This window comes from Pinus tabuliformis, chromosome 1_2 (assembly GCF_031772625.1).
Source record: "Pinus tabuliformis cultivar Carrire ecotype Pingquan chromosome 1_2, CPIR1, whole genome shotgun sequence".
NCBI lineage: Eukaryota > Viridiplantae > Streptophyta > Pinopsida > Pinales > Pinaceae > Pinus > Pinus tabuliformis.
Window position 1 is genome coordinate 56,004,242 of NC_142298.1, and position 14,295 is coordinate 56,018,536.

General features: G+C 37.6%; 1 protein-coding gene across 3 annotated transcripts in view; it reads left to right on the forward strand.

Moving 5' to 3' along the window:
- The window catches only part of LOC149204404 (C2 and GRAM domain-containing protein At1g03370-like), a 477,851-nt gene extending 470,899 nt beyond the window's left edge, over positions 1-6,952 (forward strand). For all 3 annotated transcript variants that reach the window (XM_089394703.1, XM_089394702.1, XM_089394704.1), the window contains exon 9: positions 6,431-6,952. In XM_089394703.1, coding sequence (XP_089250829.1) covers positions 6,431-6,640 — 210 coding nt within the window. In that variant the 3' untranslated portion in view covers positions 6,641-6,952. The remainder of the gene's footprint in view (positions 1-6,430) is intronic.
- Positions 6,953-14,295: the final 7,343 nt, after the last annotated feature.

The window sequence follows — 14,295 nt, forward strand, 5'->3', positions numbered from 1 at the left end:
CAATAAAAATCGGCAAAAAAAAAATAGGCGATTTTTTCGTATAAAAATCGCGATTAAATCGGCAAGCTGAAAAAATCGCGATTTTTTCATTAAATCGCGATTTTATCGCGATTTTAACAACACTGGTCTATAGTCATTGGTCTCGCCAACATTGTAGCTTATGTTCTCGTGGAGAGATGGAGTTGTTAGTCAAGGCCTTTCACTGTGACAATGTTGGTTGATATGATGCTATACAGATGGGATTATCAATCTAATTCTTCTTATGAGAAATTCTTCATATTGAGAATGACCAATTACCATTATGAATACCTCCCTAGTTAAGAGGGAGTGTTGAAGAAAGGGTAATTAGGTTCGATCTTCATAATGACATGATCTTTGTAAATGATGAAATAAAAGAAATAAAATTATTTTTGCATGCCTTGTTGCATGGGTTTCATGGGCAAGAGGTTTATATATTAGTGGCTCCAATTGAGAGCCTTAGGATTTATTATTGAGTCAAAGAGTCAAAGTCATGTATGAAGAGCTCTTCTTGAGCCTATGTTAAATGTATACAAGTCTATAGAAATGTCTAACAGCCCTCCAAAGACAAGCACAATCCCTCTTGAAAAAGTCGGCCAACAAATCGAATTAAAAGAAGTCATGTCAGCTCACCTATGGAGACACGCCCGTTCAGCTTGACACGGCAACTCATTTATGGAGGACAAAATACTATAAATACCCAGCTAGGGTTTGTGCAAAAGTACAGAACAAAACTCAGATTCTCTGTGATTTTTGGATGGGTACAGGAAGTATAGGAGGATAGTTATAGGAAGAATTTCGAATGTCACTTTAGAGGTCTATCTGCAAGCTCAAAAACTTCGGATGGGTACAATAGTTCAATGTTTCGGATAAGCATCTTTGTTTTCAAACAATCTTGGCATATCTGTGATGACGAAGACTTCGGATGTGGAGAGAACACAATCACTGTCTCAGCATACTAAACAGTCTCGACACACCTATGATGATCTCGGTGCAGGGAGAAAAAAATCAGTCATAGTCTCGGCCTAGTTATGATGATGAGGATCTAAGTGGTCCCACAATAATACACTCTTGGCATACTAGACAGTCATAATCTCGGCATAATGTGAATGTGAAGGTGCAACAAGGTGCAATGATCTCAGTGATGCAATAATGATGACTTCAGTGTCGCAGCAGTGATGACTTCAGTGGCAGTGATGAAGAAGAGGATTGGTGTCTTGGTCTTGGAGTGGCCTAATGGTCAAGGGTCATGGTCTTGGTATTCATCAATTCGAATCTCTATAAGAAGAATTTTTGTGCGGGTTTTCCTCTCAAAGAGTGAGAGGTTTTGGCCTTGGCAGAAAGCCAACATCTTGTGTTCTTGTTTCTTTTGTTTTGGTAACTATTTGATGAATTGAGAAGACAAACTCTAATAATAACAAGCAAAGATTGTGCTAAGAAGAAAAAGTTAAAATACCTCACAAATAGTTAATGGCAAGAAGAATCTCATTATCTTAATTTTCCCTAGATTCTTCAACACATATCAAGTGCCTCCAACGCAACCTTTCTTACTCTCATTCCTAAGAAGACAAACTCCCTATATTTCTCTAAATATAGACCCATCTCCTTATGCAATTTTGTTTATAAAATTATTTCTGAACTCCTAGCCATCGGAGTAAAGAAGATTCTCTCTTTGCACATCATCCCGGAGCAGTTCAGATTCCTATCTGATAGAAGAATACAGGAAGTGGTGGCAATTGCTCAAGAGCGCATACACACAATTAAAACAAGGAAGCTAAAAGCATGTCTCATGAAAATAGATCTTATTAGGGCTTATGACAGGGTAGATTGGGAGTTCCTCATAATGATCCTCTACAAAATAGGCTTCCCCCACTGGCATGTCAAATGGATTCTGGCCTATGTATCTTGGGCATCCATGGTTTTATTAATCAACGGTGAGCCTACCGAGTTTTTCAAAATTTCTAGGGGGTTGAGACAAGGATGTGCTCTTTCCCCTCTCCTTTTTATCTTGGTCATCGATGCATTAAGTAGAGACATTGGGACTGAGAAGGAGGCTAGTTCAATAATGGGTTGCAGGGTAACAAGGAATTTTTCTGCAACTCACCTCATGTTCGTGGACGATGTCCTCTATTCTTGGGAAAATAAATTTCCAGAATGGGAGGTTTTTTTACCAGGTATTAACTAAGTTCGGCAAAGCATCTGGCCTCAACATTAACAAATAAAAACCAGAGACCATATCTGATGCTGGAGATTCTGAGGTGATTCTACAACTCACCTCTTTATTTGGGATCAAAATTAGACCTCTGTCCGGAGGGTTTAAATATTTGGGATGCCATTTAAAGCCCACCAAATATGAGGTCTTGGATTAGACTTGGCTCAGTAATAAATTTAATACATTGCTAGGCTAGTTCAAATGGGTGGGTGGGGTATACGAGACTCCAGGCAATTTAATCTAGCCTTGCTATCCAAAAACCTATGGCAGGTTTTCATTGGAAATGGTCTATGGCAAGACATAGTTTTTGGAAAATATCTTCAGCAATCAAATTTGGAGGATTGGATTGCAACTGGAGTGCCATCAAGTTCCAAAGCATCCTTTATCTAGCGCAGCCTGAGGACTGCTATCCCTTGGCTATGTGATAATCTATGTTGGCAGGTGGGTGACGGGGAAAGAATTCTCATTGGTCTGGACGCAATCAAGGGATTGCCTAGAAACCATGTCCTTTCTGCCCCTACTATTCAAATGCTCAACTTGCAGGGATTTTGTACCCTTGCAAATCTTAGTAATGGCTACCATTTTGTTCTCTCTTCAACAATCTGGCCCCACGCTTGGGAGATTGGACTTCTGGAGAACCTTGAGTTTGAATGGGAACTCTATTGCAATCAGCTGAGCGAGGTTGGAATCACATTGCCCCAAAAACTGGATAAGCTCCTATGGGGTGGGCATGTAGCTACAGGGATTATTTCTGCAAAAGAAGTCGACTCTTATATTTCTATAAATAATCAACCGAACCCATTTGCAAACTGGACTGCTCACATGTGGAAATGGGAAATCCCTCTCAAGCTCAAATGCTTCTCGTGGTTGGCTATCCACAATCGAATCCTTACTTGGGAAAATCTGATGAACAGGGGCTTTCAGGGGTTTGGGAGATGTCCACTATGCAGGCTGTCATTTGAAGATTGTGTACATTTTTTTTTTAAATTGCCACTTTGCACTACCTATTTGGGAGGAAGTTTCAAGGTTACTGAAGATTAATACTCAAGTGGACTGCTCTTCAATCTTTTGTTGTCTTGTTTCCTAGACAACAAGATAGAAAGAATACAGAGCAGTCCCTTTGTATATTATTTGGGGGATTTAGAGCTGCAGGAATGGATGTATTTTTGAGGATAAACCCTTGGATGTCAAGATTTCCAGCCTCATAATTGTTGCATACTTGCTGGAGATTGGACCCTGGTCTCCCAAGCCTCATTCCTGCTTAATTTCCTATGTTGATTTGGGGGATTTGTTTCCGATTGGATATTTTGACAGAGCCTCTTCTGGAGGATAGTGCAAGTGCGGAGTCCTCATTAAGACAAATCCTTCCCAAGCCTATCGCTTGTTTTGGTATTGTGGAATTGGCTCTAATTGTAGCACTAAAATAGTGGCCCTTTGGGGAATGTTGCAGTGTGCCCTTTGGCTTGCCATCGAGAAGATCTTGATCATTGGTGATGCAAATTCAATCATCCAATGGGTTCAGGGGAGAAATGCTCTTGAGGTTCCTTCATCATGCATCTGGATGGAGAATATCAGGTCCTTAGTTCCCTCGTTCACCAAGATCTCCTTCCAGCATGTTTATAGAGAGCAGAAAACTGAAGCTGATGCTTTATCCAAGCGAGGCATCTATCATGTCCCCATCTTTATTCTTCTTCATAGTGCATCCAAGGTAGATTTTTAGGTTAGGAGATGGCTAGGTCAATGGAGCAGGGTTATGTCATCAGGGGTTTTGATGGAGTTTTGAGGAGTTTTTATGGGATTTGATGGCATTCGCTTGGCATATTCCATCATCCGCACGGTTTGTCTTTCGTTCCATCACATTCCGACAACTTTAAGAAATCAACATTATTATTGGGCATAACTTAATTAATTATGCTCGAGGTGGCATTCCGAGGAGATTAATTAGTGGAACACCTTAGTGCAATAGCTCGTTTGAACCAGAATGGGAACATCTACAGGATGGGATGGTTAGATGTGAGTTTCAGTAACCTAAGGAGACATGGTAGCCAATTTACCATTTTCCCGCATTAAAAGAATATTTTAATTGAAATAAAAGAGGGAAAAGTGCTCCATGATTAAAATAATTATAAAATAGAAAGTTCTAGAGGAGTCCATCAAATCTATAAAAGAGGAGTCGTCCATTGGAGGACATCTTGGATCTAATATTGTTTCTTGTATGAGAGGTTGAGAACCCGGTTCTCTACTCTAGCAGTAGCCCCAGGACGGAAACCCTTGGGTGATTCAGTGAGAGTGGGTGAGCACCCATCTCTTCCCTTGGTGAATCCATTCAGGATTCACAGGTTGCAGTTTATTGGTTTTCAGTTTGTTTGGGAGGCCGATTGTGGCATTATTGTATATCTGTTTGAGGCCAACTTATCTCAGCTATATGGGTGTATGTGCATGTAAACCCCAGTTTATCTAATATAATAAAGCTGAGGTTGTTCCTGTTCATTGTGTTATGGGATTGCAGTACTTTTTTTGTTTAATTTTACATGGCAATCTTCTGTTTATGAATGAAATTTTTATCTGGAATTTTTCTGAGTTAAAAATTTGAGCTTGTTCCAAATTTATCTCATTTGGGACATTATAGAGCTCTTGAGGTTCCCTCATTATGCGACTAGATGGAGAATATCAGGTCCTTAATTCCTTCATTCACCGAGATCTCCTTCCAGCATGTTTACAGAGAGCAGAAAACCGACGCTGATGCTTTATCAAGCGAGGCATCTCTATCCTTCCGGGGCTGATGCACTTCGAGCATCTGATAAATGGTTCTATTTGCGGAGAAGGGACTTTTGAGATTTAATTCTTCTTGGCCCTCTTGCTTTGTTTATGTTTGGCTTCAGTGGTCAATTACCTTGCCGGTTTTTCTTCCTTTTGCCGCTTTTTTCTCTATTTGTGGGCTCGCCGGACCGCCTCTTCCGGATAATGTGTTCTCTCTAGTTTATATTATGTATCTTCTGACTATCCCCTGGTCAATGGTCGTCCCATGTTTCTCGATTTGATTTTTGGTTTTTTGTAATGGCGAGGTTTTGAGCTGTATATTCTTTGGGAGATTTGGCACTGCAGGAATGGATGTATTTTTGAGGATAAACCCTCGGATGTCAAGATTTCCAGCCTCATAGTTGTTATATACTTCCTGGAGATTGGACCTTGGTCTCTCAAGCCTCATTCCTGCTTAATTTCCTATGTTTGATTTGGGGAATTCGTTTCCCATTGGATATTTTGACGGAGCGTCTTCTGGAGGACAGTGCCGGTGCGGAGTCCTCATTAAGACAAATCCTTCCCAAGCCTATCGCTTCTTTTGGCATTGTGGAATTGGCTCTAATTGTAGGGCTGAAATGGTGGCCCTTTGGGGAATGTTGAAGTGTGCCCTTTGGCTTGCCATCGAGAAGATCTTGATCATTCAATCATCCAATGGGTTCAGGGGAGAAATGCTATTGAGGTTCCTTCATTATGCAACTGGATGGAGAATATTAGGTCCTTAATTCCCTCGTTCACCGAGATATCCTTCCAGCATGTTTACAGAGAGCAGAAAACAGGGGCTGATGCTTTATCCAAGCGAGGCATCTCTATCCTTCCGGGGCTGATGCACTTCGAGCATCTGATAAATGGTTCTATTTGCGGAGAAGGATCTTTTGAGATTTAATTCTTCTTGCCCCCTTGCTCTGTTTATGTTTGGCTTCAGTGGTCAATTGCCTTGCCGGTTTTTCTTCCTTTTGCCGTTTTTTTTTCTCTATTTGTGGGCTCGCCGGACCGCATCTTCCAAGTAATGTGTTCTCTCTAGTTTATATTATGTATCTTTGACTATCCCCTGGTCAATGGGCGTCCCATGTTTCTCGATTTGATTTTTGGTTTTTTGTAATGGCGAGGTTTTTTCTGGGTCAACAGATTACTGTCTCCTGTCTATGTATTCGGGCTTGCTGTGTAAAGATCTATGTCCATGTAAACACCTCTTTAATCAATGAAGGTTGTTTTGTTTTTTTTTCTCCTGAAAAAACCTACACTACGATGTGCAATTTAAACAAATATCATAGGGAAAGTTTAGACAGTCCTCTGGAAGCTAATCGATAAAAATCATCAATTGCTTGTACACTATATGTTAATTTGATGTGCGTCTGTCTGGAGCATTCATGCAGAGCATTCTATCGTTTTTCGATGCAGGTACACGTACGCAGGGAACTTAAAAATGTATCAGTGGATCCTCCAATATCAGCTTGCAAAGTTTTCTTGGGGGTTGCTTGGCAGAAAAGCACATTGTTTCAGGAAAGAATAACAAAAAAATGTATGCAAAATTTCACAAGACTACTCAAGGAGAACACAGAATCGATTGTTACAGAGCTGCTTGCCTATAAGAACAATAGTTTGTTCTGATAGAATATGTTCTCCAGTAGCAAATATTGTATCAAATGTCAAATTCAGTCCATTGCAGGAGTATACCGTTTCCTTTAAATAAAATAGACTTGGTGAATAAGTCCATCTGTTGGAAATTCACAAAAGCCTCAGCGTTGAAAACTCCAGAGTACAAAACGAATAAAATTTAGCCATAGCAGATGCGGAAGGAGTTTCAGGAATTTGTTCTTCTCTGTCCTATACACCATGTACAGGGATACATCTGTGCGGCATTTTAATAATTGTCCACTTAAATAAGGCTATTCATTATTTCCATCTTGGATATCTGCTGTATCATAATTGTTTTAGCAACAACCTATGATTTATTCCGAGTGAGGTATTTGTGGATTAATATCAACCCCGCCTCCCCCTGAGAATGTTATAATGCCATGTTAGCTAACCTGCATGTACCATTTGAATTCCAAAATGCTATATTGTATTGAAATGTTCAATGGAACACGCTCCAAAATTATGAACCAGTTACAGGTGTCACACTTAATGATGCCTTCGACAATTTGTGTACTAGCCACCATTATACAAACAGCTATATTAGATTTTGGAGCTTTTGAAAGCATATGAGCTTTACCAGCGGCAAGAGACCAGCTGTTATCAAGGTTGTTTATGATGGTAATTGAATGCATGAAAAATAATAAAAGATAATTTTATTGTTGCCAGTTTTTATGTCTGTTGTTTGGGTAAAGATGCCTATTTACATTGCGTTAATGTTTGAAACATTTTCTAACTAAAAGTTGTTTTTTTTGTAAATGAGAGAATCGTGATGGAACCCAAGATAGACAATAAATAGTGTTTTACGTTCCACTTTCGTAAACAGTGAACGTGTTCTTAATTAATCTTCATATAGATCACGATTGCATCGAACCTGTATTAGCATAGATCCTAGTTTTGGTGTTTTTGTTGAGCACCTAGAGGGATTGAAAAAAAAGGCAAGATGGGGAAATTAAAAAATATGTAGAATGTGAGCTTTCATAATTTTATATTGGTGGTAAATTAAAATTTTTGTATACTTATCACTCACGAGCATTAAGGTTATGTTGAATTTATGGTAGATTTAAGGTTTGAGATAAATTATATACCCTTTTTTATGATATTAAGTAATTGTCGAAAAAAATGGGAGTTGAATCATATCTTTAGAACAGCAAAGCTTGATAATATATATATTTCAAAAAAGAAAAAACACAGCGTTCATTAATAATAAAAGTTGTTACATATGCATTGTTCTTCGTCCAGTTCCATCGCAAAGCCGTAGAGGCCACATATCTATCTTCTTACCTCTATCCCTATCCCTGAACTAGTGACGCAGGTTGTCTTTTTAAACAAAAAACAATTTAAGGAAGCATAATAAACCTAATCATATACGTTTGTGACTCATATCTCTGCGACCATTCAACAGGAACATGTAGCGCAAACAAAACAGGTGATGACGATTGTCACTCTTTTCGACTGTGTTGCAGAAACATAATCGCTCAAACAGAACAGAGTCCTCGAAATCCTATCGAAACATGCTCTCAATATATAATAAAACCAGATTGTTGAATGGAGCCATTTTGAGAAAGCGTAAATTTGATCTGGCCAGGCTCAATACTACTACCCTCCTTGGATAGACCATCTACCACATGGTTTTGTACTCGGTATATGTGAGAATGAAATCCTCTTGAATCGCGTTGTCAGAAGCCTAATCCTCTGCTTCCAATTTGTCAACATAGGTGACTCCAATTTTGATCTCATTTCAACCCAATCGATGATCAATATGTCCATCTCCTCGATGTCCAGCCAAATGGTGCAAAATACAAAGAGCCAAAAGTTCAGCTCTGGTGTTGGATCCCACCCCACTGTACCAGCAAAAATGGAAAAACTCATCCGGCTTTGGTGCAAAATAAAACACCCCAAAGAGCCAAAAGTTCAGCTCTGGTGTTTGGATCCCACCCCACTGTACCAGCAAAAATGGAAAAACTCATCCGGCTTCAAAGATATAACCACCCACTGCCACATACCTCATTTGTTGAAGCCCCATCAAACAACCAACGGGCATCTTGCCCACACGTCCGTCCTCTGATAGTTGCGATGTATATATAAAGTAGGAATTTACATTTTAATAACATTTATATTTAACAAAGAAAGAGAATTTGGTTGAAAACAACCTATGCATGTAAGAGAGAGTAGAATAATATAACGTTTTTATTAAACATCCAGGGAGAGAATTTAGTTTAAAGCAACATATGCATGTAAGGGGAAGTATAATAATATAAGTTTTTTTACTAGACATCCATGAAATTATGTTGAGAAAATTTAGTTGAAAGCAACATATGCATGTAAGGGAAGTATAACAATATAATTTTTTTATTAAACATCCATGAAATTATGTTTAGTTGAAAGCAACATATGCATGTAAGGGAAGTATAACAATATAATTTTTTTATTAAACATCCATGAAATTATGTTGGGTTATCTGATTGGGTGTTATATTGACAAAATTGCATGTGTTTTTTTAATTGAACATTAATGAGATGATATCAACTTATAAATCAGTATTTTTATTAATGAGATGATATCAACTTATAAATCAGTATTTTTATTAATGAGATGATATCAACTTATAAATTAGTATTTTTTGTATTTTTTTTAATTGAACATTAATGAGATGATATCAACTTATAAATTAGTGTTTTTCTTAATTGAACAATAATGAGATAATATCAACCTATGGGAAGGGATATTACATCTTCATGTTTTCCACTAATAGAATAGAATAGAGAGGATAGCAAACAAAAAATGGTATATAGTTAAATGTATAGAAGGCTGAGTGGACAACTATAATCTAATGGCTATAATAAACAATAATAACATAGATATACACTTGTAACAAAGAGAATTTAAATATTTGATACGTTAAATGTATAGAAGGCTGAGTGGACAACTATAATCTAATGGCTATAATAAACAATAATAACATAGATATACACTTGTAACAAAGAGAATTTAAATATTTGATACATTACTGAGGAGATAAATTATAAATAAAATGATATCATATAAATTATTTCTTTATACAAGTTGTGCATGACTTATTTTATTAGAGTTTTTCAATATGATTAGCTAACTCTTTTAACTCACACTTTTTGTTTAATTAGCATTGCTTTCTAAAGCTACAATATTTTTATTTCTTATAACACCATATTTTTAAAATTTCCAAACTTGCTTTTATACAAAGTTTTTTGAAATGTTTGCAATTCATTCTCTAATGATTTGCTTTACAACAGTTCTAATGAACTTTTGATATGCTTTGTTTTAGGATGATAAATTAGATTTTTTATTGAATGTTTTCTTATTTATTACTATTATGGTGTTGCATATATTTGACATTAAAAACTACATCTATAAGAATGGGTATAAGAATGGGTTTATGTGTGTAAGCAAGATTGTCTTGTATGCTGTTCTAACAATTGCCTTGTACTTTGTTTTATTGATGAGAACAGCATGGTGATTTGTTTCTTAGGCTCCATGATATTTCTAAGGTTGAAGTAATATCTTGATTGTGTATTATTTAAACAATTTAACCAATTCAAGTGAATAAAACCAATTAATCTAAAAATGCAAGTTTAAGTATATTTTGTTTTCAACATATTACTTTCACATATTTAAGATTTCTTTTGTTGCTTGCTAAATGCCATGAATCTATAAATTACACCAAGTGTATAGCTTATGCTTGTTTTCACCATTATAATGAATTATTTCCATAAAGTAGCATATGTTGCCTTTTAATGATTATCAACCAACAAATTTATAATCAAATTTGCACTCAAAACATGATAAATGTTGTCGCTGGTCTCTCTCTCTCACACACACATGTATGTATGTATGTATGGGGTCGAGCATACTTGGCATTGCTAATATCCCACAAAAGGTTAAAATCGTAGTAATCTTAACAAAGATGTTGCTGCCAAAGGTTAGCAACATTATTGGTTGTCCATTGGATGAAGAGTGAAAACTCAAGGGAAGACCAAATGCTTGATCCTCATTGACATTGAACTTATGTTGAAGCATAGGGGATTCCTCCTCTAAAATGGCTAGAATAAAAAGAAATGAGTGATCTCCTATTGACATTGAACTTAAGTTTAAGCATAGGAGATTCCTCCTCTAAAGTGACTAGAACAAAAGGAAAAGGAGGGTGAGATAGGAAAAACAATTCATGAGATTATTAAATATAATTTTCCATTAGAATGTTGAGTTGAATATGTTGTTGATGTGACAAGCACCCTCCAAAATTTTACCTACACTTAAATTTTGGAGCCTCCTATGCATCTTGCGATTGGTCGAAGTCATTTGCTCAGTTCGCAACAAGTTCATGAGCACATTGTTTTACGCAAGCTTGAATAGGCATAGCACAATCCATAAATACAATTTTTGTGCAAGGTTCAATCCATGTCGATAGTCAGTGCGCACTATCATTGACAGTGTCTTACATTTGGCTGTGTTTGTACTTCTATTTTAGTGCGTTTTCAAACTGTCAGTTTTGCGCACATTCTTTTTCGCAAGTATCGTTTTCATGTTTTCGACTATTGATTTGCTTTTTTTCACTTTAATTGGTATCACTTTCATGTTATCATTGCTCTGGCATGTGTCACTTTCACCATCGTTCACATATTGCAAGTGTCATTCGCAATTTTCCTACTCATATAGCAAATGTCGTCTTTAGCATGTTAAGTGTCGCATATTGTATAAAAGCTAGTTCTAGTGTGTTTCAAGGGGTAATATTTGTGATAATGAGTTGTTCTTGTCATGTAGACATGTTTTTCACTCATTACCAAGTGTTGCACAAGTGTCATCACGGTCGTCGCAAAGTGTATCTTTGGTGTTGCACCTGTCGTAAGTCATCACAAACTTGTCGCACTGAGAGAAGTATGTTGTTCAAGTATTTTGGATAATCTATTTTGTGTCGTAAATTGTTTGTGTGTGATCACAATCAAGTTTTTTCACTGTTCACATCAACTTCTTGATTCCCACACTTAGTCAAAACTGGAAATTTCCTAATAGGGAAACCTCGCCTCATCTAACCCTCCTAAATTGTGTATTGCGCAGTCTCAACCCTCAAGATACAACCCTTCTTCTTGGCAGTACGAAATGCACGATTCTTGTCTCCCTGAGCTCCCCAACTGCGCAATCACAGTGCCTAAGCTCAGCCTCTGACCTCCAAAATTGTGCAATTTCTCTCTCCTGCCCAGTTAGAACTGTGTATTGCGTAGTTTCAATGCTCAGGCCTCAGCCCTCAGTTCATGAATTGCGCAATTGCGCAATCACCTGGCCTACTCTGCCTTCTAAAACTACGCAATGGGAAAATTTAGTGCTCAAGCCCTCAACCTGGCTCCTTGAGCTCCCCAACTGTGCAATATTCTTGCGCAATCCAGCTTGAACTATGCATTATGCAGTCTCAAGGCTCAAGCTTGACCCTTGACTTCCTGAGTTGTGCAATTGTGTAGTCACTGAGCCTCTCCCTCAACTTGCCACCCGGTTCCGGCTCAATCAGTGGATTATCATGCAACATCTTAGACTAGGGGTTTATCGGACTGATGTCATCTTGTCATGAGTGAATTACATATGCAGGTACTTTATCATGCTATGACAGGATGATGAAGAAGGATATGGAGAAGGAGAACATGCTAGAAGACACCTCTGTAGCTGGGAATGTAAGTTGATCAACTAGGAGAAAGAAAAGGGACATTAGTTTGCAACCACAACTCAAGACCTGATAACACTAAAGACTCCTCATCTCTAAGCCATATGGAGGTGGAAGATGTTGGAAGTTTGACAACGAATTATGTAAATATGAGTAATAATTGTATTAGTTACTACTAGTTAGTTTTATACTGAAACAACAGTTATGTAACGGAGGAGGCTTGTATAAAACTAGTGAATGCCTAAGAAATGTAATCATGGAGAATCATTATTGATTGAATAGAGATTCCAATCCCTTGCCTCGTGGATGTTTCCTTGACACCCTGTCAAGGTTTTACCACGTAAATCCTGTGTTGTTATTTGTGTGTTTGAATTCAGTTTTCCAGTTAGTTATGAGCTTTTCTTGGTCAATGTATAACTGAATGTTTATTTTCTTTCCTCATTTCCCCTATTAGAACTACACCTCTGCCTGATTGCTGAGACGTTGCGTGGACCACTGCTCTCTGCGTGGATTGGCAAGGAGGCCCGTTTGTTGCTTACGAAGAGGCTGTATTCTCTGCATACTGGTTGAAGAAGCCAGAGCCACTGCTGGTAGTGCATTGTCCAGAGCTCAAAGAGCAGTTTGCAAGAAAGAAGACGCTGGTCAAAGCTGCGTGAAAGGCTGGGTATTTTTTTTGCCAGCAATTGTTGAATAAATTCAGGGTTTGTTAAAGGGTTTTCTTTGAATCGAAAAAAAAAAAAAAGGTTTTTCCTTTCAGGAAACTGAAATTAACAAAAGGAATTTTCAGAAAAATGTTGTAGGTTTTCTAAGTCAATTTGTGAAAAATTTTCAAGAAAATTGAAGTAGGAAGCATTAAAAACTTGGAAATCCTTTGTTGGAAGAAGACAATTAAAATATTTTTTTAAGAAACCCTAGTTGAAAGAACGAAACCCTAGGAGGAAAGAAATGGTCAAGATGTTGAATGCAAAATTTGAAGTGGAGAAATTCACCGGCAAGAGCAATTTTGCTTTTTGGAAACTGAAAGTTAGGGATCTACTTGTGCAATAAGGGTTGCACAAGGCATTGGATGGGGCAACTAAGAAACCTGCAACCATGACTGATTCAGACTGGGAGGACTTGGATGCCCGAGCTCTCAGTAGCTTCAGGTTATGCCTGGTGGATGAGGTTCTCTTCAACATTGTTGAAGAGAGTACAGCTTCAGGATTGTGGAAAAAAACTGGAAAACTCTATATGACAAAGTCATTAACCAATAGAATTTATCTGAAAAGACAGTTGTACAGTGTTCGAATGAAAGAGGTTCAAACGTTGCAGAACATTTGAATGTTTTTAATACACGTATATGTCAATTAACATATATGGAAGTTAAAATTCATGAAGAAGATAAAGCCATAACCTTGTTGTGTTCTCTGCCTGAATCATGGGATCACTTCGTAACTTCAATCAGCTTGAGCATTGCTGATTCTTTGAAGTTTGAATTAGTCGTGGGAACTCTCTTGTCTAAAGAAGTACGAAGGAAATCCAGTACTGAAACAGCGACATCAGAAGCCATGGTAGCTAGAGGACGCTCAAAGGAAAAAGGGGAAAAACCAAGGGGGTCTTCTAGATCTAAATCAAAGGGAAAGAAGTGTAAGGTAAAATGTTGGCACTGCAATAAAATTGGACACTTGAAGAAAGACTGTTGGAAACGAAAAGAATCCGATAACCCGAAGAAGGAAGCGAATCAGGTCGATTTAGGTATGAGAGACGAAGTTTTATCTGCTAAAAAATTATGTATGATAGATGAAACTTCACCTGAATGTAATGTCTCTCAGGGTTTCGAAAGCTAGCTGTTAGACTCTAGTGCTTCTCATCACATGTGTCCACACAGAAATTGGTTTACTTTGTATGAAAATGTAAATGGTAGTTCTGTGTTTATGTGTAATAATGTGTCATGTCAGACTATTGG